Source organism: Hylobates moloch, unplaced genomic scaffold, assembly GCF_009828535.3.
Source record: "Hylobates moloch isolate HMO894 unplaced genomic scaffold, HMol_V3 SCAFFOLD_24, whole genome shotgun sequence".
Taxonomy (NCBI): domain Eukaryota; kingdom Metazoa; phylum Chordata; class Mammalia; order Primates; family Hylobatidae; genus Hylobates; species Hylobates moloch.
Window position 1 is genome coordinate 30,008,225 of NW_026652299.1, and position 25,317 is coordinate 30,033,541.

A 25,317-nucleotide genomic window follows, 5' to 3' on the forward strand; every position below is an offset into this window, starting at 1 on the left:
TTTAACTTGGGAATGCTAATTTTTTCTGAGAAAAGTGAAAATTACATCACACAGAAGTTTCTGTCCAGGACCAGTTTTGTGATCTTTTTTTCTCTTTCAGCACCAAACTTCTTTACCCAAAAACATTCATACCATAGTTTTGATTATTTTAAACTTTTGATACTGAATTTGGAAACTTCTGGGCTTAAAAATTGCATGCCTAAGGAAGACATGTAACGTGCTAAGTGATGAAAATTTGAGGCTGTCAATGTTGGTGACTCTGGTGGAGCATTTTGGACCCTAAGTGTGGAAGCTCAGACAAGGGCTCCATAACATCCACAGTTGGCTGACCATGAAACCCATATGACTGTATCACTGGATTCAAAGACCAAATATGGATCCTCAATGAGTTTTCCATTTGCTTAATACACATTGATGAACTCTTACATTTTTCTGTACTTGTGGGATTATACAACTTAAGTTTCGCAATAAAAAGTTTGGTAGTTTAAATGACTTTATTTGGCTTGCAATGATAACGAATAACGTGTTTCTACTAAAAGCAGGCAGAGTCTAAAATTTTCTGACATTAGTAGTAAAAACGAGGAAGTAACCATGTTAACTTACATAGGCTCAGGACACAGAAAAACTCTCTGTCATGTGCAAAAATTGTAAACTACAAGAGCAGGACGGGGCAAAGGCTGTCTTCTGGGTTAACCTATTTTAAAGATTTCACAAACTAGGAGCGAAGAGGGATTGAAAATAGAAGTGACATCTTCCTTTCCCATTGGGAATTTGTAGAATAAATTCTATATCATTATGTTAATTGTGCAAACGTACATATTTTTTCTTTAGTGTAATTTTATTTCCAATTAATCCATTTGTCGTATTAAGATTCCTTTTCCTACCAAAAATATCTTTAAAAAAAATCTAAACTGACAACTCCACATTGCATAACAGTGTCTGGAATCAGTGGAGAAAATATGCAAAGCCCCCAACCCATCACTTTGGCAGAAGTGATGCCTCAGATGTATGCTTAGGTATCACTTTTAGGGAGATGATCTGGCATTTGTTTGAAGGAGGATGTGCAGTGCTCCAGAGTATAGCCTTCAGTGACAGGTAGTATGCTTCACCTTCCTCACTCTGTCGCTTTGTACTTGGACAAGTTATTCACCCTCATCTAGTCTCACTTTTTAAATCTGTAAAACAGGGGAAATAATACTGTTAAAGCAACATCCCAGATGTGATTGTGAGCACATAAAGGGAAAAGCCTTAAAGAAAGCCAAGATCAAAATTTCCTCTTGGTGGAGATATTTGTAGGAGACTAGGAAGGAAAAAAAAAAATGTTTGGTTAAAAATTATTAAGATAGTCATAAGGCTAGTTTAAGGTTATTGTATTTTAAAATATGATCTGCCTTAGGTTTTTATGGGATCCCATTGCTCTTGTGTTGGGAATTAATGGAAGGGGTCAAGAACGGAGGCTGGAAGACCAGTTAGCTGAAAATTGTAGTTATTCTGGTGAGAGATGCTTGTGGCTCAGACTAGAGGAGCATCAGGGGAGGGGTGATAAGTGGTGAGAGTTAGGACAGCTTCTGAAGGCCCAGCCAGCAGGAATTGCTCACATCTTGGATACAGGCTATGAGAGAAGGAGAGCATCTTCAAGTTTGGGGACCTAGATACTGGTAAGAAGGGTATTGCCATCAACTGTGATAGCGAAAAACAGGTGAAGCAGGTGGTGGGGGCAGGGTGAGGGAGGAGATCGGAAAGTCAGGTTTGGTTAAAGGTAACAAGGATCAAAGTGAGCTGGATGGGTAAATTGAATTTTTCAGCAGACTTTTTATCTCAGGAAAATCTATCAAAATTGTACAAAGATTTTATCAGGAATGCTAGATATTCTACTGCCTGCCCTCTGCTCAAAAAAAAAAAAAAAAAAAGCTCTAAGTTGCATCATGCATAAGGGTTCTGCTTCTGATCCAATTAGAGGACAATTATCTTTCTAAGTACTTAAGCAATAAAGTTGTTAGGGCCCAAAAATATAGCTCAATGGACATAAGTAATCAAAAGGAATTGCATTACTGACTTGCATCCCTAAGTGGCCACTAAAGAACATCCAATTCATGGTCTCTATCTTACTTCTCCACTCAGAGAAACCTGAGTTTCTCTTCCCTCTCTCAATTGCTCCTTGCCTGTGGCTGCACAGAAGAAGGCTCTTTTTCCTTGTGTTACTGTTTTCTCACCTCTTAAAAAAAAAACAAAAGTGAGGCTCCTTTGCCTGCCCTCTTTCCTACTGAGCTCTGATTGTGCTGCTCAGGTGCATGCAGGTAATAGTAAATGGGTGAAGGCCAGTGAGGCTGTGACAAACTGAACAGGCTTAGCTAACAGAGGGCTGCACCCCAGAAATGTCTGTCATTCATTCACTCAATCTACAACAATTTATAGAGTGCCTACCTTGCTTACTACTTTGGGTACGTCAGTGGACCAAACAGACAACAAGTAGTGCTCTTATGGAGCTAACGTTCATTTTCAGAGAGACAGACACTGAATCATAAACTGATAGATAAGCAGAGTATCTAGTGTGTTAGAAGATAGTACATGCTAAAGACAAAAAAAATAGCAGGAAAAGAGATTCCATGGAAACAATGAGGAAGGTTTGCACATTAAATAACATGATGGTGACAGGCCGCTTTGAGAAGGTGACACTTGGGCAGGAACACGAGCGGACACAAGGGGCATGTGGACATCTGCAGAAAAATGCTCTGGGTAGAGGGAATTCCAGTGCAAGAACCCTGACAAGGGAGCTTTCCTGGTGTGCTTTAGGGACAACAAAGTCAACATGGTTGGAGCAGGTGTAGAAAAGGGAAAAGAGTAGGGGTGAGTTGAGAGTGTTAAGGAGAGCAGATCAATAAGAACTGGAAGATCATTTTAAGGATGTTGCTTTTACCCTAGATAAAATAGGGAGCCAGAGGAGAGGCATTTAAAATGATCTGCCTTAGGTTTTTAGAGGGTCCCCCTTGCTCTTGTGTTGGGAATTAACTGAAGGGGCCAAGGATGGAAGCTGGGAGACCGGTTAGTTGATAATTGCAGTTATTCTAGTGAGTGATGCTTGTGTCTTAGACCAGAGCAGCATCAGAGGAGGGGTGGTAAGTGGTGAGATTCAGGACAGCTTCTGAGGCCCAGCCAGCAGGAATTGCTCACATCTTGGATATAGGCTATGAGAGAAGGAGAGGACCTTCAAGTTTAAGAACGTGGGTACTGGTAAGGAGGGTTTTGGCATCAACTGTGATAGTGAAGAACACAGGTGAAGCAAGTGGTGGGGGCAGGGTGAGGGAGGAGATTGGAAAGTTCAGTTTGGGTACACAAAGTTTGGAATATCTGTTAGACACCCACGTGGAGCTGTACAGAAGACAGCTGTGTAGAGGAGTCTGGAGTTCACGAGTGAAGAGCGAACTCAAATCTAAACGTTGAAGTCGCTGGTGTGTAGCCGTGAGATTTGCTTTGACTTTGCTCAGTAATCTTATTTTTGCTTTAAAAGAAGCCAAAAATTCATATTTCTTCTGTGAAACTCTCCAAATTAAAAACAAACTGACAGACTGCATTTCCCTGAACTGTCTTGACATCACACTTTTCCCAGGCCTCATCCACTCCAGCTGGAAACTTCAGCCCGGCCCCAGTTAAAGCTAAGTTACAGAGAAATAACCACTCTGATCTTCCTGAAGGAAAGCTGTGGGCGTCCTTTTGTTCTTCCTAATGCTGACCTAGAGAGAGCATGTTCTGCTGAAAGTGTGCTTGCCAGGATACTTGAAATTGGACTCCGGTTTACATACTCAGAAATGTCTGTCTCTAGTCTACCAAGTGGCTCAATCTCGCAACATCCTACAAAATCTTATCTATGCTCTGAAGCAGTTTGTTTGGCTGTCTCCATTGCTGTGCATTTGCCTTTAAAGAGAAATACTCTGTTTCTTCATATTTCCCATGAACAGCCAAACACAGTACAAAACAACCACCTTGAGGCCCAAACCATGTACCTCTGTAGGATGGACTGTGAGCTTAGGTCCATGGACCACTCTAGATAAACCTTTCACTTTACCTATTACCTGGATTGTCAATAGCCCCACCTCACAATGATCCTTCTCTTTTGGAAGAATTTTTTATTTGGATAAACATTATAAAGACTTTTAACCCTCTGATTTTTTTTTTTCTCCTTTCACTCGTATCTCTTCTCATTCTTTCAACCCTTTATCTCATTTCCCTTAAGACAATGCTTTTATACAGAGGCTAACAGCTTCCAATGTGTCTGCCACATTATCTGAGTTTTTCCTGGGACACATCACCAGGGCTTTGGGGAGTAAGAGGAAAGCCATTGTGTCCAGCTGAAAGCTTTCTTTGTTAAACATTGTGCATCAAAGGAAGTCACATCCATCCAGATGCAGTTATAGATGCAATATCGTTAGGATTTTAGAAGACAGATGTTCAGTGTGTTTATCTCCTAGCAATTTGGATTAAGAGCCTTACACCTAAAAGAGTGAGTGCCCTCACGCTTAATTCACTCTTTTCACTTCCCAGTTCTGTGATGGGTCTTTTTCTGGATTAATGTCTTCGATGCTCAGTTTATGCCACACAGACAGAGAAAGAAACAAAAGCCCAGTTAAAATGAGCTGATTAAAGAATATGGAAATTATACTCATAAAACTGCCCCTTTTAAATAAGAAAATTGGTGTCACGCATCTTTTATCTCAAGCGTCTACTTTACAGATGAGTTTTTCTAATCACAGTGTGCATTGAACCAAAATGAACCAAGCTTGAAGGCAGCTCTACTAGTGCTCATTTATTATTATTTTTTCTTTCTCATTCTGGGAAAACTAGATTTTTCCTTGCTCAAGTACTCTTTTACCCTTCCAGGAATGCATCATTGGTTTTTCTAAGTGACCATAGACAAATGAGTTTCTAGTAAGTTAATAAAAATGCAGTTTCTACATTTTTATTGGTAAATTGAGTTTATCACTGCAAAACAAGGTCGGTGTGAGGCATATTAAAGATGTGTTCTAAGTGCCCAGATATTTCTTAGAGCTTTCCCCTAAACCCTTCTCCCTACATGCCGAAGTAGATTTTGTAATCTTTCGTTTTAAAAATATTTAAAGTGGGGCAGGTGCCATGTGGCTCATGCCTGTAATCCCAGCACTTTGAGAGGCCGAGGTGGGTGGATCACCTGAGGTCAGGAGTTCCAGACCAGACTGGCCAACCTGTAGTAGAGATGGATAAACCCCATCTCTACTAAAAATACAAAAGTTAGCTGGGCATGGTGGCAGGCTCCTGTAATCCCAGCTACTTGGGCGGCTGAGGCAGGAGAATTGCTGGAACCCAGGAGGCGGAGGTTGCAGTGGGCTGAGATCTTGCCACTGCACTCCAGCCTGGGTGACAGAGCAAGACTCCATTTAAAAAAAAAAAAAAAATTAAAGTGCAGAAAATGTTTCTTTTTCTTTTTGGAATTACAGGATTCTTCTTTCCTACCCAAAGTTAAAATTCTGTTAGTTGAAAGCAAGAGAATCCCAGCTCGGACTAGCCTAATTGCGTTGGGGATTTTTCTGGAAAAGGGTTAGGCTATTTCACAGAATCCAATATAGATGAAAATAGCCAGCCCTCAGGAAGTTCATGGGTGCAATGAAGTCTCAAGAACAGCAGAGACCGACCACACAGTTTTGGCATCTCCCGTTTTTGCTGCATGCTGCATGTCAGCATATTTTTCGTTTATTCTGTCTCTCTTTCACTGCAGACAAATTTTCTTGTGTCTCAAAACATGACCACTGAGAACATCTGGGTTTTTTATTTTATAGTTTCAGCCACCAAAAAAAGGCAACCCTGAACTTTCTTGGGGCCCAAAACAAAAAAACTACAGAATAAGCACCTATTGAGTGTGCTTTGCTCAGTTTTTGTTTCTTAAGGCAATTTCTTTTTTTGTTGAGGGAGGGCAGCAATAATACTATGATTTGCTCATTATGGAAATCTCTGTTTGTGTTTATGTGTGTGCTGTGGGGAGGGGGATGGGATGGGGCAAAAGGAGGTGTGGAAAGGTCACGGAAAAACTGGGCAGCTTCAGAAGAGGAAATTATGGCAAAAGGTAAACTGCAGAAGAAGCAGTATTTCAGAAGCAGGGAGATGCTGGGATGTGAAAGAAAACAGGGTGTGGGGACACGGGGCATTCAAAACAGTGCTAGCCCCCCAGGATCTCCTCAGGACATGCCTGGAGAAAGAAATCCTTACTTGGATGAGGATATCAAGGCTCTAAGTTTTTGGAACTTCCCTCCCAGCACAGGCATAGAGCAGGACAGGATCTCTGAGTTACCCAAGAGAAAAGCCTGTGGCCTCTGCTGTCCACCAAGACCAGGAGAATGGGTGGGAATAAAGAGGAGAGGTAGAATTTGAACAGAGAGAGGACCACTTTTTTGTTTGTTTGTTTGGTTGGTTGTTTTGTGTGAATACATCCCATAGCAAAACTATGGGTCCTTTATTTAAATCTTTCCTGTACTTTAGGCTATCGTTGAATACCATAAAGTTATCAACAAGCTTTTCCCAAACATAAGCCCCGTCAGCACAATTGTATGTTTGCTGTGCTGAGCAGAAAATTTCTAATAATATGTCTGAACATATGCAGGAATATTAGTTTCTGGGATTTGAAACAATCATTGCTAGAGGCTTTCCTACCTATATAGAGCAGTCAGAGTAAATCATCTTACTTTTGCTTGCCTCAGATTCTTAGTGGTTTCACAATGAACCCATTTATTGTATTATATACCACTTCTGTAACTTCACTGCTTGCACCCTCTCTCTTTTTAAATTCGTGGAATTTATTTTCCTATACTATCTCAGGCCCTGTAAAGATTGTTTTCAAAAATTATGGTATGTATCATTGTTTTTACTCTTAATTTTATTCACTACATTTACTGAGCACCAGCCAGGTTATCTCTTAATGGCGGCAGTATATGAGGTGCGAAGAACCCAAAGGCACCACGTAGTAAATGGGATTTGAACTCAGATACATGTCTCCCTAAAGTCTGATTTCTGTCCGGAAGAAATAAATGTTACCTCCACTCCCATTAGCCTGACTAAGTCTAAAGATTTTTCCTTTCCACTATTTTTGAAATTTATAAAGGCTGTGTTTTATTTTGTGGTGTTCATGCTTCGTATCTTAAACTTTTACTTAATCCAGTCCTGGTCTGTTATAATCATGTTTGTCCACATCATTTGTTGTAGTTTTATGATAGTCTATTAATTTTATGTACTACAGATTTCCTAAGTAATTTTCTAATGTTGGACACTTACGTTGATTCACTATTATGAATGGCATCATTGTGAATAACACTAATTAGCATATATATTTTTCATATTTCGAACAATAGCCTTAAGACAGGGTCATCTCAGTGTGATTGCTGATTCAAATTATATAAATATTTTATGGAGTTTTTTATGTGTGTGGTAAAAATATTTTTCAGAATAGCCATTATTTTGACCTTAAGTAGTGAAGCCTTTGTTTTAAGGATAGCATTTATACTTTTACAAATGATAAAATATCCTTGAATTTTAGATGAACAAGTATCATCTTTTCTAATTTCATGTTGTCTTTGTGCAGTTTAAAATAGATACCTGGTCATTCCCCAAAAGAGAAGCATGAGGACAATGACCTCAATTATCTGCCTCTTCTTTAAAAATGCAAAACCATTAAAAAATGTAAAATGATTATCTTTATACATTTTATTTTTTGGTAAGTGAAAAACCTTACAAATTCTGACCACTTCAAATTAACTTTAAGTCAACATGAATTTGCCTCAATATTAACATCCTTAACTTAAATACTTACATCAGCTTTGAGACTTTCATTGCCAGTAATGCAAGGTGATTCTACCTTTTGTGCTAAAACTGTAATATTCATACTATTTTGATGTCATTCAATCTGCCTTAGGTATGGGAGTATAGCAAATCAGTATCTACTCTTAATTGAGGCAGTTGGATATGAGACATTTTTGCTTTCCCCTTTCTGCCAAATGATTTGGTTTATTTTCTTTTCATTTATGTTTTCTTTCATTAGGTGTTTGCCAAACTACTGTGAACATGGAGGAAGCTGCTCCCAGTCCTGGACTACCTTCTATTGTAACTGCAGTGACACAAGTTACGCTGGTGCCACCTGCCACAACTGTGAGTAGATTGATCATTTGCCCCTGGTGGGATGGACAAAACTCCAGGAATACCATTGTTAACTTCAGGATTTGTTTAGCATGGGGCAGGCATGTTTTATTCACTCATTCAGAATGTGTGTTTTAAGAGGTTATTATATTCCAAACACTTTGTTGGGCTCAGAGGATGCATGGATATAAGCCATATTCTTGTGGAGTTTATGGTCTACCAGCAAGACAGACAGGAAATGAGATCATGATAGTACAGTTGAATAAGTTTAAGGTGGAAGCAAGGGAAGGGGCTGTAGGCACACAAGAGGGAGCTATTAAGTCAATTGCATTGCCTTGGTGAGTTGTTAGGTGGCTATAATAAACAAGCTAACATCTCTGTGGTCTAAGTAACAAGGTCCATGCCGTGCCTGTGTCACATGCCCATCATGCATGACAGAGGCCCTTCTTCCACCTTGTCCTTGTTCTTAGATGGTAACAAAGTTGTATTATCTGGAAGATTGCTGTAGTAAGAGGAAACACAGGGAGGGAAGCATAGGGAAGCATGCGCTAGCTTTTCAAAGCTTCTACTTGGAAGTAGCAAACATTATTTCCACTCACATTCTATTGGCCAAATAAAGCCACGTGGGCACACCCAACTTCAATAGGTGCTGAAGTGCAATCTTACCATGGAATGGGAGAAAACAGAACCTGAATATTGGTGGTAAGTGCTAATGACTGCCTGTCAACCCCAATGTTAGGGAGACTTCAAATAGAAGACCTGAGCTGATCTTGTTGTAGAAATATGGGAGGAAACAAAAAAAAAGAAAGAAAGAAAAAGGATACTCAGAAGCAAAGAAACAAATGGAGACATAAAGCACAGGGGTCCTCTGCTCTGTGGAAAATTGGAATTTTCAAATAGTTCCAGATAGCTGGAGGGTGCTGAAGGTGAGGAGGAGGGATAAGAGGGGAGACAGAGGTAGGCTAGGGTGTACACAGGATAAGGAGTGAGGGATAGAAAACAAATAAAGAAGATGAGCCTTGATTTTTTATTTATTTATTTATTTATTTATTTATTTAAATTTTTTGAGAGAGAGAGTTTTGCTCTTGTTGCCCAGGCTGGAGTCCAGTGGCACGATCTTGGCTCACTGCAACCTCCGCCTCCTGGTTTCAAGTGATTCTCCCGCCTCAGCCTCCTGACTATCTGGGATTACAGGTGCACGCCACCACACCCGGCTAAATTTTGTATTTTTGGTAGAGATGGGGTTTCACCGTGTTGGCCAGGCTGGCCTCGAACTGATCCACCTGCCTCAGCCTCCCAAAGCCCTGGGATTACAGGCGTGAGCCACTGTGCTCAGCCCAGCCCTGATTTTTATAATTGTATAGTCTTATTGAGACCATGGGTTGGGGGAAACACATGAAAAAGTATAGAAAGTTTGCCAGTCAGAGAAATGTATGCCCAACTATGGACTATAAGTGTGATTGAGAAAGGTAATTCTGAAATCACTGTCTGGAATTGTAGAGCATTTCATGAAAAATTAGAAATTTGAAATTGGCTTAGAAGGTAGAAGGGTGAGATAAACATTTTCTAAACATAAGAGTACAGCCAAGGCCTGGAGCTCTTCTGAGGACTCCAGTGAGAACTATCACTCAGGGACAGTTCTTGCCAGTTTTTCTTAAGTGCCTGCTGTTGTTGGGCTGGCACTTGGGGATGCAGAAAGAACACGGTAGACGCCAATAGGGCTGGAACCAGACTGAGCAAAGATAAGTAACATTGATATTCTCATCTTAAAAGACCTCTCAGCCATTTCTTAGCCTCTTCCATTCCTTCAAAGCAGGATTCACTGATGATGTCCATAGGGAAGTTTGATCAAATTAGAGAAGAACTAGTCCACTAGTCCACTGGTCATCAGGGAGTGATGTGGTTATTGCTGTTAGTTGCCTGCAGAAACAAAAAAATATTGTTTGGCTTTATAAAACATATCTTATTAAAACTTTTCTACTGACAAATTTAGAATTCAAAGTAACTAGAAGAGTATCATTGGATTGTTCATACCACAAAGGATAAAGGCTTAAGGGGATGAATACCCAATTTTCTATGAAGTGATTATTATGCATTGTATGCTGGTACCAAAATATCTCGTGTACCCCATAAACATATACACCTACTATAACCCACAAAAATTAAAAATAAAAATACAATTAAAAAGAAATTCAGAACAGTGAAAAGAACAATAGAATAATGGAGATTGAATTTAAATTTTACCTAGTTCCTCTTTTTTTTTTTTTGAGACAGAGTCTCGCTCTGTCGCCCAGGCTGCAGTGCAGTGTCGCAATCTGGTCTCACTGCAACCTCTGTCTCCCAGGTTCACACCATTCTCCTGCCTCAGCCTCCCGAGTAGCTGGGACTACAGGCACCCACCACCATGCCCGGCTAATTTTTTTATATTTTTAGTAGAGATGGGGTTTCACCCTGTTAGCCAGAACGGTCTTGATCTCCTGACCTTGTGATCCTCCTGCCTTGGCCTCCCAAAGTGCTGGATTACAGGCATGAGCCACCACGCCCGGCCTTTACCTAGTTCTTATATGTGAATACGTATATGATTTTATCAATTCAGGTATCCTTTTATTTTTTTGCAGATCCTAGGAAGAAAAACTAATGAATTATTGTGGGTCCATCTAAGGCTAAAATTACATGTTTTTATCTAAAAGTCCCAGTAAACACCGATCTCTAGGTTTTAAGTCTGGTTCCAAAAATATTATCACCAAATAGCCAAGAACACCATATACCTATAGAGAAACATTGCAGGACCCACATAAGGCCGTCCAGATTGTAATGTCAGTGCTGCTGTAACAAGTTCAGAGACAACTGAAATGGCCATCAATATAATAGCAAGACAAGGGAAACATGAAGATTTAAGTCAAAGCAACCCGAATTTCAGCCAAATCACATTACAACATTCCCGTGACTGTTAAAGCTTATTCCACTCACTTTCTCCAAAAGTAATTTAACAATTTTTTGAAGAGTTCATCTCTATGGATACTGTTCTTCTTTAATTTACTTCATCCATCAGGCTAAAAATAGAAGATGTCGAGCTTTAAAAAAAAGTGTGAAGTTGAAAATCAATGGAGGTGAAGTGCTGATTTTTAAAGGAACCCTGTCAAGCCTGATGAGCAGGAGACTCAACACACAAAAACCTTAAAAATACCATTTTTTTAAACACCTTCCTATTTCCTTTTCTGTGAAATTGCCCAATGCCTACATTGTAGGCTGCAACTTTGTGAAACTCTATCTTTGCTTCTGGGCACTCAGCCAGGACAAATCAAAATCCCTTGAATATTTGTGACATTTGGCAAGCACACCTTGGTTCCCTGTGCAATTCAAATATTTGTCCTCCCTCTAACTAATTTCCCTCTTCCCCAGTTGGATGAGGACCATTGTTTTTAGTCATTTTGCAAACCAAGTGATTTCATCAGCAAGCTTGTGTCTCACTCTCAGCAAGCATGAGTCCCACTCACAGGTCAGGTGAGAGCTTCTGCAGTGCAGATGGCACACAGGGCACCCTTTGGTAAAAACAAAAACAAATAGGCCTGAAATTCTGCACTTGTGGAAATGACAGAATCCTTGCTGTGTTTGAGGGATGTCTTACTGAAGGAATTGACCACAGTTGAAACAAGAAATACAAATTCTTTGGATTAATAAATTATTTATAATAATTTCTTGAGTATTCTCTTAGTTTGGTCAAGCTCTTCGGAAATAGTATTTTCCCTCTCATTGTTGGTGCTTTCTAGTAAATGTGAAGCAAGAGGACAGACTTAGGACAGATGGGATTAACTTCTTTTTGTCCAGCCTTTGTGGATAAGAGAGGGCCTGGGTGAGGTGGGCACAACGGACTCACTAAAGAATAACAAAATGGAAATTCCCAAAATGTGTAGACACAACATGCTGCTGTCGAAAGTAGAGATATCTTCAGTCTGTCTTAATTTTTTTATCCTTACCTGATGATAGTTAAGGGACTTGGATATGCTAATTTGGTCACTTTTCAAACATACATCATTCAAAACTACCTTTCTAAGAAAAAGATGATGAATGTGTGGGCAATTTCTGTCCAATCTGTGGCAGCTTTCCCATATGAAGAGGAAACCTACCCCATAAAGTGCCATTGGAGACTATTATATGATGTTTGTAAGTTGTTATGGTTAGAAAATTTCTCCCAAAGTGGTATCCTATTCTCCACAGGAGCAACTGAATAAAAACAGTGTTTGCAGTCCGCCAGATCAATTCCTGGCAACCCAACCAATGTTCAATGCCTTCCGACTCCCAGAGATAGATACCATGGTTATTAGTTGAATATAACGTGCAAGTTCAGAAGCCTGTATAATCAAAACCAAGCTTCTAAGTACTCAGGGTATATTTTGGTCTTGGTATGTCATATCTACTTTATTAAGAATTCAAATTAAGATAAAAAGAAGCAGGTTTTTGATTGTGGGATATTAGGGCATAGATAGATATCATTACAACATAACAATAAAGGGATATGCATAGTGTTATTATCTCCATTTTACAGATGAGAACATTGAGGCCCAGAAAGCTTATGTACATTTCACAAGGTCTCATATCAAGTAAATAGTAGAGATTGGGCTTTAAGCCAAGGGAATCTGCCTGTTGATGCCAGAAGCTAAATCCTGCATCTTATTTCTTCCTTCAAACAAGCAAGGCATTTGCAAACCTCTATATTACAAACTTGGTGATGGGACATTTATGACCTCCTTTATATTGCTTAAGACACAGTAGAATAGTGTGAGATCATACTTGAAAATACAGTTCTAGAAGACTGAGGGATGAGAAAGTTTTTGTGTTCTAGAATAATCATGAAAGCATTATGGAAGGAAGTAGAATGACTTGGAGGACATCTAAAATTGAAATAGACAAAAGGAAAAGGGAGGTCTGTTGAAAACAGACTGTCAAGGGCTAAGACATGATAGTAGACATATATATGCTGTGTTCTGGGACAATGCAGAACTTGCCTGGCTCAAAAAAAGAAAACATCAATTGCACTAGTCATTCATTCCTGAAGGCCAAATGGGATTCCTATAAAGCACTTTCCCCTAGAGAATACTGAAGCACACTTACTACTATAACCAGAGCTTTTCACATGCTTCTGTAACACCTATAAATATTATTTTAATAACTCCAAATTATTTTAATAACACCAAAATAAATAGCCCAAGATGTTTTTGTTTCTATATTAAACCATCTTAATATTTTTCTTTGTCTTTCCGATTTTGGTGGGAGAGGCAGAGGATCTGTTTTGTTTCCAAATATTCATTATTGTAACCAGCACCATGTTAACCATCTTTGTATTTAAATATTTTCTGGCCGGGCGCGGTGGCTCACACCTGTAATCCCAGCACTTTGGGAGGTGGAGGCGGGCGGATTAAAAGGTCAGGAGATTGAGACCATCCTGGCTAACAGGGTGAAACCCCGTCTCTACTAAAAAATACAAAAAATCACCCTGACGTGGAGGCCGGCGCCTGTAGTCCCAGCTACTCGGGAGGCTGAGGCAGGAGAATGGCGTGAACCCGGGAGGCGGAGCTTGCAGTGAGCCGAGATTGCGCCACTGCACTCCAGCCTGGGCGACAGAGCGAGACTCCGTCTCAAAAGAAAAAAATATGTATATATTTTTTCTAATACCACAGGTTCTATGGCTTACTTAAACAAACCTCAGAAACTGCTTTATTGAGTCAAAAGTTCTCAATAGTTTTAAGAATCTTGATTCATATTTCCAACTTGTTTTCCTAAACTCTTATTACAGTTTACACTCTGATCACTACTTTCTGAGATCTTGTTTTCCCTTCTCTGCCATTATTGTTTACTACAACTTATAAAACTTTTTTACATGTACTTTTACTAACGCAGTGGCATATTAAAATAGAGATTATTACTGACCCTCATCGTGAGTTCCAGATTAAAAAAAGAGATTTTTTTCAGATGACTTGTATTATAGGAATCAGTTTGCTTCCACAGAATTCTATTTTTTCATTCAACAAGTACTTTTTGAAAGTACATCTGATTCATTGAACTGTGAATTTAATGATTACTGTCACATTGAACAGATCCAGTAAGTGATACAAGCACTTGTCCTTGATCTTCTCGATGTTTATGTCTGATGACACTCACATGTGTTCAGGGTCTTTTCACCATTTCTCAGCCTTTGCCAATCCCTTTTCAACAGTGTAGGCTCTCTGACATCTTAACAATGCCCTTTAGCTCATTTTTCAGCTTTGCAGAAGGATGTCAGCTTTCTTCCTCTTCCAAGCCTGATGTAGTGCTTCTTCTATGGGGAAGTCAATAGCCATGTATTGATTTGAAGCATATCAAGTCATCTGGCTATCAGATGCTATAGTAATCACTGCAGAGGGACAACACTTGCTTTAACAGTAGGTATATGGTCCTTTGACTGCATGTAGTTATGTCAACTACCTACTGAGAGTATAAACCTATTTAGGTGAGAAAACATGCCTTACTTATACTTGTACCAGTCACATTCAAGGCTTTGGTGGTATATAGGCTATTACAGAAATGGTGAGACAGAAGATTAAGCAGAAAAAGATAATTCAGTGTGCTCTTAGTGGAAATTCCATAAGAATGGGATGATATCTGAATCTTCCCAGGGTCTCCAGCCTCTGGTCTAATCCCTGACACACAGTAGATATCCACTCTTTGATGTATACAAAAACAAATAAATGAACTTATGAGGCATGTGCACATAGCAATGTCAAGTTACTGTAGCAAGAGCATTGTTACTTTCTTGAGAAAGTGAGAAAGTGCTCAAAATAATTGACCTTTGAGCAGAGATTTGAGGGATGAGAAAGATGAAGAGCACAGACAATGGCCTTGCAAGAAGAGTGAGCTCCATGAACAAAGGCAAAGTGACATGAATGTCAAGCAACAAAGTGGAGGCTATGAGACACCTGGCATAACTAGAATTGAAGATGAAATGAGGGAGGCAGGAAGGAGATGCAGGAAATGCAGCCAGAGTAGAAAATGCAGATAATGAATTGAGAAGGAACTTACTTCTCTGCTGGCCAACTAAGAGCCAGCCACAGTTTGTTGGTTTCATTTTAGTGTTGAGGATTGGGTTGCTAATATTTGTTTGTTGTTTGCTTTGTTCATCAGTTTCTTTTTTTTTTTTAATATAATGATGATGGTGCTTTGGAGCATATACTGAAGATGGAAGGTGTGGGTACTAGGGACAGATACTGGATGAAATTTGTAATTTTGTGGGCAGCAAATAATGAGAACCAGCACAAGCTAGAAAGTGGGGACCTGATATGAAAGGCATATCTAAAATTGGATCAAGTAGACTTAAAGAAAAATTGAACACAGTAGACAGAAGGATGACTTTTAGCTTTTTAACTTGGAAGACCTCATGGATGCAGAATGGAGTGACTAAGTCCTGAGGTCTGTCTCAGTGTGACAGCCTAGTGTCAAATGCAGGCTCTACAATTTACAAGATATATGACCTAGGGCAAGAAGCCATGTGAGCTCCATGTGCTTTAACTTCCTCACCTGTCATATGGGGCCAATAATAGCAATCATTTCAAAGAAGTATTGTGAGGACTGAGTAAAACAATCTTCTTAAAGTATTTAGCATGGTGCCTGACAAATACAAATTTCCTGTTCCATGTTAGCTGCTGTTTAAATAGACAGAGGATGTGTAGAAAGAGGAGGAGATTTAGTAGTTGGACTTCAGTCTAGTTTGGGGTGCAGTATTTGCCTGGAAAGTTTCCCACTGTGAGAATTAGCTGGAAATCTCTGGAGTGAGGTCCATGGGGAATATCGGAATCAGTGGGTGTATAGTTGCTGAAGCCTTTTGAGTAGATGAAGTCAATCACGTGTGGCAGGCCAAGTGTGGGACCTTGAAAGTAAAATATTTTAAGAGACTCAAGAAGAGATACAATCAAGCAGGAATGATAATCAAAACATATAAATAAAGTACTAAGGAAAGTGTAACCTAGGAGTCAGAAGAGGGATGTTTCAGGAATAGACTATTCATAGAGATGTCTAGGTACATAGTATCCCACCGAATACTTTTTTTTCTTTTTCTTTTTTTTTTTTTTTTAGACAGAGTCTAACTCTGTCACCCACAGGCTAGAGTGCAGTGGTGCGATCTTGGCTCACTGCAACCTCCACTTCCCAGGTTCAAGCGATTCTCCTACCTCAGCCTCCCGAGCAGCTAGGATTACACGCATAGGCCACCACATAAGCTATTTTTTGTATTTTTAGTAGAAATGGGGTTTCACCATGTAGGCCAGGCTGGTCTCGAACTCCTGACTTCAGGTGATCCACCTACCTCGGCCTCCCAAAGTGCTGGGATTACAGGCCGAGTACTCTTTCATCATAATGATTGGTAATTGTTAAACGACTGGATAGATGTTTAGGGAGAAGATGGAAAAAAAGCACAATAAGGGGGAAAAATGAAATAAGAAAACCAATGAAATTCAACCTGAGGAAGCTAATTCAAAAAAAGAAAGAAAGAAATCAGTAATTTTCTGTCAGCAGCCTAAGACTGTGGCAGTATTGGAATGCATTGGAATTTGCTGATCCAAGAGAATTTGTTCATTGATGACTATCCCAGGTTTTGTCAGGTGATTCAAAAGCATTCACTGCTGTTGAGAGGATTTCATTCTCCTTCAGGAGAAAAAACTCCAACCTCCTTGAATCCGTTAATGAACAGTGAATGCACTGTGCAATTGAGTGCACAGGACTGCTTGTAAGGGAGAATGCTTCTTCTGGGAGGGAGAGATCTGAGCAGGCTGAACTGGATGTGAGAAAGTCTTCTTAAAAGGAAACAGCAGACACTGGGATCTACTTGAGGGTGGCGGGGTGGGAGGAGTGAGAGAAGCAGAAAAGATAACTATTGGTTACTGGGCTTAATACCTGAGTGATGAAATAATCTATACAACAAACCCCCATGACACGTGTTTACCTATGGAACAAACCTGTACGTGTACCCCCAAACCGAAAATAAAATTTAAAAAGAAAGAAAGTCTTCTTAAAGAAGAGAGTGGACCTGGGCATAAAGGCTGGACTTGGGGAGTCAGATAGGTGTCAGGAGGGTGTTTTTCAAGGGGGGACATCAAAATAAGGACCAAAAATAAGGATGAGCACAGGGGATGTTTGGGGTTCACCCACTGCTCTAGCCTATGGGGAAAGGAATGGACATTTGTTGAGCCCTATGTAAGTGCCATATGCTGTACTCAGTGCTGAACACATGTCATCTCACATTCTCAGCTCTAGCCCTGTTAGACTCCGGCAGCTCTTCAAACAACTAGATCTTCAGATTTGCACATCTCTTGGCCACAAAGACTTCTTACCACTGTCTTTTCCTGAGGAACCTCTGTCAACTCATGCAAGAAATCTGAGAGGGCCTTTTGCAGCTATTGCTTCTTTTTGCTCCTTTAGCATCCTCTCACATAGCACTTATTCTACCATATAAAAATTGTCTGCTTCTTGTTTTTCTTTGCAAACTTCCAGTTTTCTATGCATTTCTCCTGGTATATTTGGCACCTAGTTACAAGTAGTAGATAATCACTGAACATAAACATTCTTTTATGGCCAAAATGCTTAAAGCCACAGAACCAGTGGAGTTTGAACTTAGTTCTAGATGGCTTGAAAACACTTTCTCTTCACATTACAACATGTTAAGTGCAAAGAAGAGCACTCTTAAATATTTTATGGAACACAGAAGGATTTAAAAGCAAAACTAATCCAAAGACTTCTTATCAGAGAAAGGAAGGAATGGAGGGTGTATATTCACCTTGGATTGATTTTCTTCCTTTTGAATACATCTCAGTGATTTGAGAGTTTCCCTCAGTCATATCCTACATGTGAATTGGTTCCATTTGTTCTTTCCTTCCTCTTTCTCTATGTCTTTCTCTCCATCTTCCTCCACCCCCTTGTTAACTGAGGCTACAGTAAAGCCAACTTCAAATATTTACACTGGGTTGATAAAGAGCAAGAAATGTAATCACAAGTTTTAGCTTTGTTCCAAACCCCTACAAGCAACAAAAGATTCTAAAATATAAGTGAAGATAATTAACTGAATATAATTTAATTGTTGACGTTGCTTCCTTTGGAGAATCATTGATATTTACTTTGAATACCGAGCAAGAAAAATCAGCACCTATTTCTAATGTATTTCAATCAACAGAAGATTAATTGCCAGAGAAATACAAAGCTCTAGTATGTCCCATGAGTAAGAAGTGATCTGGAATATACATACATAATAAACTCAGTATATGAAGACACAGTTTTCATTTGTGCCTCCTCTTTGAATCCAGACAGATTGAGGTTATCAATAGCTCTCTGGTGTCAGACAAATTATTTAACTTCTTTCAGCCTTGGTTGTTTTTGGTCTCTAAAATAACAGTAACTCCTTTACACAATTGTTATGTGGATTAAAGGCAAGAAACAGACAACACCTAGCACAATATTTGAAATTTGGCATTTCCAGGTTAAATGGTATCTATTACATATATATATAAAGTTATTTCCATAAAAGTTTAGAAATACTTTTTCATATAAGAGACATCCTTTCTATGCTACTAGGTCATATGGCTGTTTTCTACTACAGATTTCTACTATACACTTTTTATACTATAGACTACCAAACAGAGGTTAGGTTTCGGCATAAGTGTTGCCATCAGTAGAAAAACTAAGAGGCAAAACGTCACCAATAGAACCCTGGTGGTGGGTTGGGGGGGGACGGGGGGGTACTCCTGCATGAGTCAGATCCTCTCTGCCACAAATGACCTTAGGCAAGTCACTTACTTTTTGTGATCCATGATTCCTCATGAATACCGTGTGGATTGTACATGGTCACTAAGGAAAATTGTTTTGATTTGCTCTAGCAGCATGACTCAGAATGAGAATGTGATATAATCTCACTCAATAGTTTCTATTTCTTGTCTTAGCCATTTTATAATATTCTAACCTAAAATAACAATTACATAAATCAGATAGTCCACATCTTGTCTATAGAAAACACTAAGTATTAATTTACACTGTTACCTCAAATAGGCTTTAAAAATAAAACAGGTTAAAACATGAGGAATGTTCTGCAAGCATCACAGCTCTTTCAGCTTCCCCTTGAAGCATTTGGTATAGTTTAATTACTTGGGTTTTCATTTGGAATGAGTCAACTCAAAGAGTAATAAAAGTAGTGAGCAATAATAAAACGAAGACATCCTGTGATTGTTCAGCATAATTTATCAGTATTTTTTAAAACCATGACTGACTTGACTAAGTTGTCATGAAATGAATTTCCAGTGTGTTCATTCCGATTCATGCAAATATATTTTGACTATGTAATTCAGAGACAAAAGTCAGAATACATTTCTCTAGTCATTAAAATTATTTAACACAATAACACTGTGACCTATGTATAGCAAGTTATTTCAGCAGTGTGAGCCTCATTTGTGCCATATTCAAGGGAAAATAATAGAATCTGCCCCTCAGTGCTACTGGGATAAATTCATGAATCAATGGGCATGAAATCTCTCTGACAAGTATGATCATAACCCTTTCTTATAGATTTCTTCTCATGTATTTACATCATTTTGTTCCCACTGCAACCTTGGTGAGGGAGGAGGCAAGTACGCTTTAATGTACAGAGGAAAGTCATGAGATGTACAGTGGTTTAACATGGAGAGCCCAAGGACATTCAGGTACAACAGCCCAGCAGGACAAAAGCCTGAATATTGTGACTCTTTCCAAGATTTTTCAGCTATATCACGCTCTAGACAAGGTCAGTTGTTAGGGAAAATCCAGGGTTCTTTTAAAATATAGTTTCTGTTGTTTCCTAAAAGTGGCTTTGATTGTATCATTGTCCAACTTCAGATTCTTTAGTGGCTCTCTATAATCTTATTGAAGAAAACCCTTTACTATTTGATCTCAGTAGGTGAGGCCTTTCATTATTTGGAACCCTCTTGGGTCACAAACCATTTTCAGTCATGGCCCCGTATGTGTCCACTTTATAGCAGTTGTGATCCACTATTCATTCCCTGAGCATGTTCCGTTTTTCTTATCTTCCCAGTATTTTGGCCTTGAAGTTATTTCTCCTGGAATGTTCTTCCTGACTTGTCTTCCAAATAATTGTCTATTCTCTATTCTACTCTATGCTCTGCTCTAGTAGCACCTCCATGTGTACAGGTGACTGCAATAATTGACTTTTGATTTTTCTCTGGCATTAGGTTGAGCTCCTTGAGGTCATGCACTTTGGCTTTTTTTGTTTTTTGTATGTGTTCCCAACTCCTAAACCAGGTCTGGAATATTACTCATGCAAAATAAGTATTGAGAGAATGGAGTTCTAATTTTCAAATTGTTGGCACTACCTTGAAATACACTAATATCCCTTTCTTATTGAGGGAAGGTGAAAGACAGCAAATCAGATAACAGGCCACAACCTCTGTTAGGCTGTCCTTTTTAGCAATCATGTAGGAAAACTTCCCATTTTTAATTTGATGGAAGAATTGAGGATCCTGCTTTTTATTTAAAGAGTATTTCTTAAAGATCCTCACACTATGTCCCCATTTGCTCTCAAACTAGCTTATAAATGATTCTTCAGTTGGCATAGCTGTAGTTCCAGATTTTAAGATATTAGCATAAATAGGATTTTTGGATGGCTATATATATATATATGTATATCTATATATATATATATATGCAGAAAACATAAAAAGGAGATAGAATTTTCCATTGTCATAGCAGGACATGCAACTGAGTTTATTAGTCTGTTAACAGAGGAGTTGTCAAAGTCAGTTTTCAGTGGCACAGATTTCCTGCTGGCAGCTAATGTGGTGATGAAGACCCTGGCAATCATTCCCTTGTTCCTGTCTCCTTGATTTTGCTGTCATGATGCCTGGAAGAGGGAGCTAACATTTCTGTCTGCTAACATTTTATTTCATTACTGCATGTTAACTAAATGGGCATTCAATGGAATAACTGTTACGTAACACATGCAGACTAGGGATGCCTGCAGCTCACAGGCCATCAGAGGAGAAGCTGGGCTCTCTGGCTTCTACTTTAACAGAAGTCTTCCGTCTAATGACGTCAATGGGGGAATAGTCAAATGGCCGGGCGCAGTGGCTCACGCTTGTAATCCCAGCACTTTGGGAGGCCGAGGTGGGCGGATCACGAGGTCAGGAGATCGAGACCACGGTGAAACCCCATCTCTACTAAAAATATAAAAAATTAGCCGGGCGTGGTGGCGGGCGCCTGTAGTCCCAGCTACTCGGAGAGGCTGAGGCAAGAGAATGGCGTGAACCCGGGAGGCGGAGCTTGCAGTGAGCCGAGATCGCGCCACTGCACTCCAGCCTGGGCGACAGAGCGAGACTCCGTCTCAGAAAAAACAAACAAACAAACAAACAAACAAAAAAAAAATAAGGAAAATAAACTTGTTCTGTATTTGGTTTTGTGTTTAATGGCAATGCAGTATGAAAAAGGAATTGTTTTTGAAGATTAGGCTGCCTTGGGTTAAATTCCAGGCTCTAACAATTACTAATTGAGTGACCTGTGGGAAATTATTCACCTCAGAACGTTAGTTCTCTCATCTCTAAATATAGGGATAGTGATATCTATGTCTTAAAATTTTTTAATAAATAAGAGATTACGCTTAGAGTGGTGGATGTAGTGCCTATATAGGAAACGCCTGATTAAGTTTACTTATTTTACTTCATCAGTCCTCTACACGTCTACATTTTCTGGCCATCTGTGCATAGCTTTTGGACTAGTAACAAATTCTGATTTCTATGTTTGGAAGGGACTTTTGAGTACAAGTGTGTTTTCTTGCAGACTTCTTCAAATCGGTGCTCTAGAAATGGACTGATAAATACCTCCTGTTATCACTGTAGTTCTCCAGTAGCTATAAGATTTATTTCTTTTAGGAAGTAAAATGTACCTTCTAACTTTCCTTAGTTTTATTTTGGCTCTCAATGATCCTACTATGGACTTGCCATTTTTTCCACAGCACTATCATCACATCTCAGTCGCTTGACATGAAGTACAATGGTGGGCTCCATAGCTCCTGAAATCACTGGATTCAGAACATACCTAGGAAGAATCAGAGTGAGAAATTGCCTTTACTTATTTTAATTAGCATGTAGTATGCTTATCATTACATTATAATATGTCCCTAAATCAGTGAAAGTATCTGATTCCACAGTTTATTTTGGCTGCTGTTATGACATAATTTCATTGAGATATTTATTTTTATTCAACACCAATTCCTGTACATCTCTCCTATTTTGGGGTCACCCATTCATGCAACACAAATTGGTATCAGGCATGTATAAATATCTGTTCAAGTTTCAACAGTCAACGAAATATAGCAGATGACACTTGGGCAATTGAAGGTCTGATTCCTGTTCTCAAGGACTTTAAAATTAGCAGGAATGTGGGCAGCAGGGAGATGTGTTATATACTAAGAAAATAATGCAAGACTATACATGGTCAGAAGCTAAACTGAATACAGGAAATGGGCAAAATATAGGCACCAAACAAGGAGAAGAAGATGAGCCATGAAGGGAAGGGATGCTGGATAATGCTGGACTTGAGCCAAACCCTGTGGCATACATGGTATCTGCACAGACAGAGAATGTGACAGAGGGTCAAGAATCAAGACTGACATTAACTTAGTTGGAGTTGGGGTCAGAGGGATATGGACTTGAATAGTTTGGGGATTCTTATTAATGGAGAGAAATAATGATGATAGACAAAACTGGTATCAGCCAGAGTTCAAACAGAACAGAACCAGTGGGAAAATATATGACAACAATGGTCATATTGTTATCTTGAATTGACCAAGATGCTGAACATGGCCAGGCACAGTGACTCACGCCTGTAATCCCAGCACTTTGGGAGGCTGAGGTGGGTGGATCACCTGAGGTCAAGAGTTCGAGACCAGCCTGGCTAACATGGTGAAACCCCGTCTCTACTAAAAATACAAAAAAAAAAAAAAAAATTAGCCGGGCGTGATGGCAGGCACCTGTAATCCCAGCTACTCGGGAAGCTGAGACAGGAGAATGGCTTGAACCCAGGAGGCATAGGTTGCAGTGAGCTGAGATGGAACCACTGCACTCCAGCCTGGGGGAAAAGAGCGAGACTTTGTCTCAAAAAAAAAAAAAAAAAAAAAAAAAGCATACTGAACATGTGAAAAAAAAAACTGCCCTTGCTTTCTACATTGCAACAAAGCTCAGGGGTTCATAACCTTACAACTCAAAAGGGTCTCCCCACAGTCTTGGAACTACACCCACTGGAAACCACAGGATAAAGCTCACCAGGGAATTTTCTCCCCAGAAGGAGACAGCATCCCTACTGCAGAAGGCCGAGGCAGTGGATCACTTGAGCTCAGGAGTTCGAGACCAGCTTAGGCAATACAGTGAAACCTTCTCTCTACCAAAAACGAAAAAAATTAACCAAGCACAGTGGTGCATGCCTGTAGTCCCAGCTACTTGTGGCGGCTGAGGTGGGAGGATCATTTGAGCCCAGGATGTTGAGTCTGCAGTGAGCTGAGATCACACCACTGCACTCCAGCCTGTGTAACAGAGTGAGACCCTGTCTCAAAAATAAATAAATAAATAAATAAGACAACAACATCTTTGATATGGACAGCTTTTTCCCAGGATCACAGATCAAGACTTCTCTACTATCATGACACTCTTATTTCTCAGTTTTTTTTTTCTTTGCTTATGCTTCTATGAAAGATAGAAGTGACAAGGGGGTCTGTTGTGTGCACTCAAGGGATATACTTTTATTTGTGAAAGATTTTTCAGCTAGCTTTAGACATGCATAAACTTATACCTTGATAGATGGGAGATGAAGGGCCAGTGTAGGTGATAAAATTTAATGGTACATATGTTGCCTCATAATCAGTCAGAAACAGACATTGTTTTACTCCTCTTAACATATGTAATGGATCAAAAATAACACTGCCAGGAGGTCTTCACTCTTCTAGAATGGCATCATTTGTTAGGTCCTTTTTACCATGATTTGGAGTAAATGAGGCAATGATTAGAAATTCATCCCTCATGATAAGCTCTATAGTAGATTCTATTGTAAAGGATATGGTTACACAAAATATTTTATATTCTCCCATGAAAGTTGTGCTAAATAATAGAATTGCTCTAGATTACTTACTGGCTAAACAGAAAAGTATCTGTGCAGCTGCTGGAACTTCTTGTTGTCCATGGAGAAATACATTACATCGGGTATTATAGAGATTCAGTTGTAGGAGATTAACATAGAGACTGCTTAGTTAGAACGAGTAGACTCTTAATCTAGCTCATTCTTTGATCTATTTTATTTTAGTTGATTTGGTTTATGAGGACCCTCCAAACTCCCGGTATTATCCCCCTGATAGTCATAATAGTAGTCTCCCTGGTGCACTGTATTTTTTCAAAATTTTAAATGTTTGCATGCAGCCTTCTCTAGAATGTGAAATGATCTGTCTTCAACTGGGATGACAAGAGCTGAAAGAAATGCGTGATCATGAGAGCACCATAACCTGTGAATAACATGCTGAGACCAGAAACCCTAAATGATGGTCACTCAGAGTGGTGCTAAGGCCCTAAGTTTTGGTCACACTCACACCTAAGTGAGAAACTGATCAAAAGGAGGGAGTTTTTAAGCAAAATAATGGGCAGAAATTGTTATGGACTGAGTTCATGCCCTAAGCTCCAACAGACCAGACCAAACCAAAGTGTAGTCACTTATGCTAAATGTGATATAATCAAACTAAGACTTTAAGGAAATACATAGATCCTAGAACAGGCCAGGTTTTGTTCTTTTTTTGTTTGTTTGTTTGTTCCATCATTAGGAGGCACCCTCTACTCTAACGTTTACAAAAAATAACCTGAAATCCTTGTTCCCACCTTACAAAACTCACTATTCTGCTATTTCCCAGTGGGTTTCAAGACCAAATAAGTACATTGACAATGGCGACAATGACATCAACGACCAAAGTTCTGGTCAATCTCTCAAAATTGAGAGGATAACCAAAAGCAGGGAATTGTTAAATCAAGTTTAGCCTAAAGCTGCCTCTTTACATATTTTAAGTTCAGCCTAAAGGCTTCTCTGTACGTCGTGAACTATAACCTAAACAGAGTTGTAAACAGACTGTAGCCA

General features: G+C 39.4%; 1 protein-coding gene across 1 annotated transcript in view; it reads left to right on the forward strand.

Annotated features, from left to right (window-relative positions):
* CNTNAP5 (contactin associated protein family member 5) overlaps nucleotides 1-25,317 on the forward strand; it is an 879,440-nt gene that overhangs the window by 516,591 nt on the left and 337,532 nt on the right. The window contains exon 11 of the mRNA XM_032145556.2: nucleotides 8,057-8,163. Within this exon, the coding sequence (XP_032001447.1) occupies nucleotides 8,057-8,163 (107 nt within the window). The remainder of the gene's footprint in view (nucleotides 1-8,056; nucleotides 8,164-25,317) is intronic.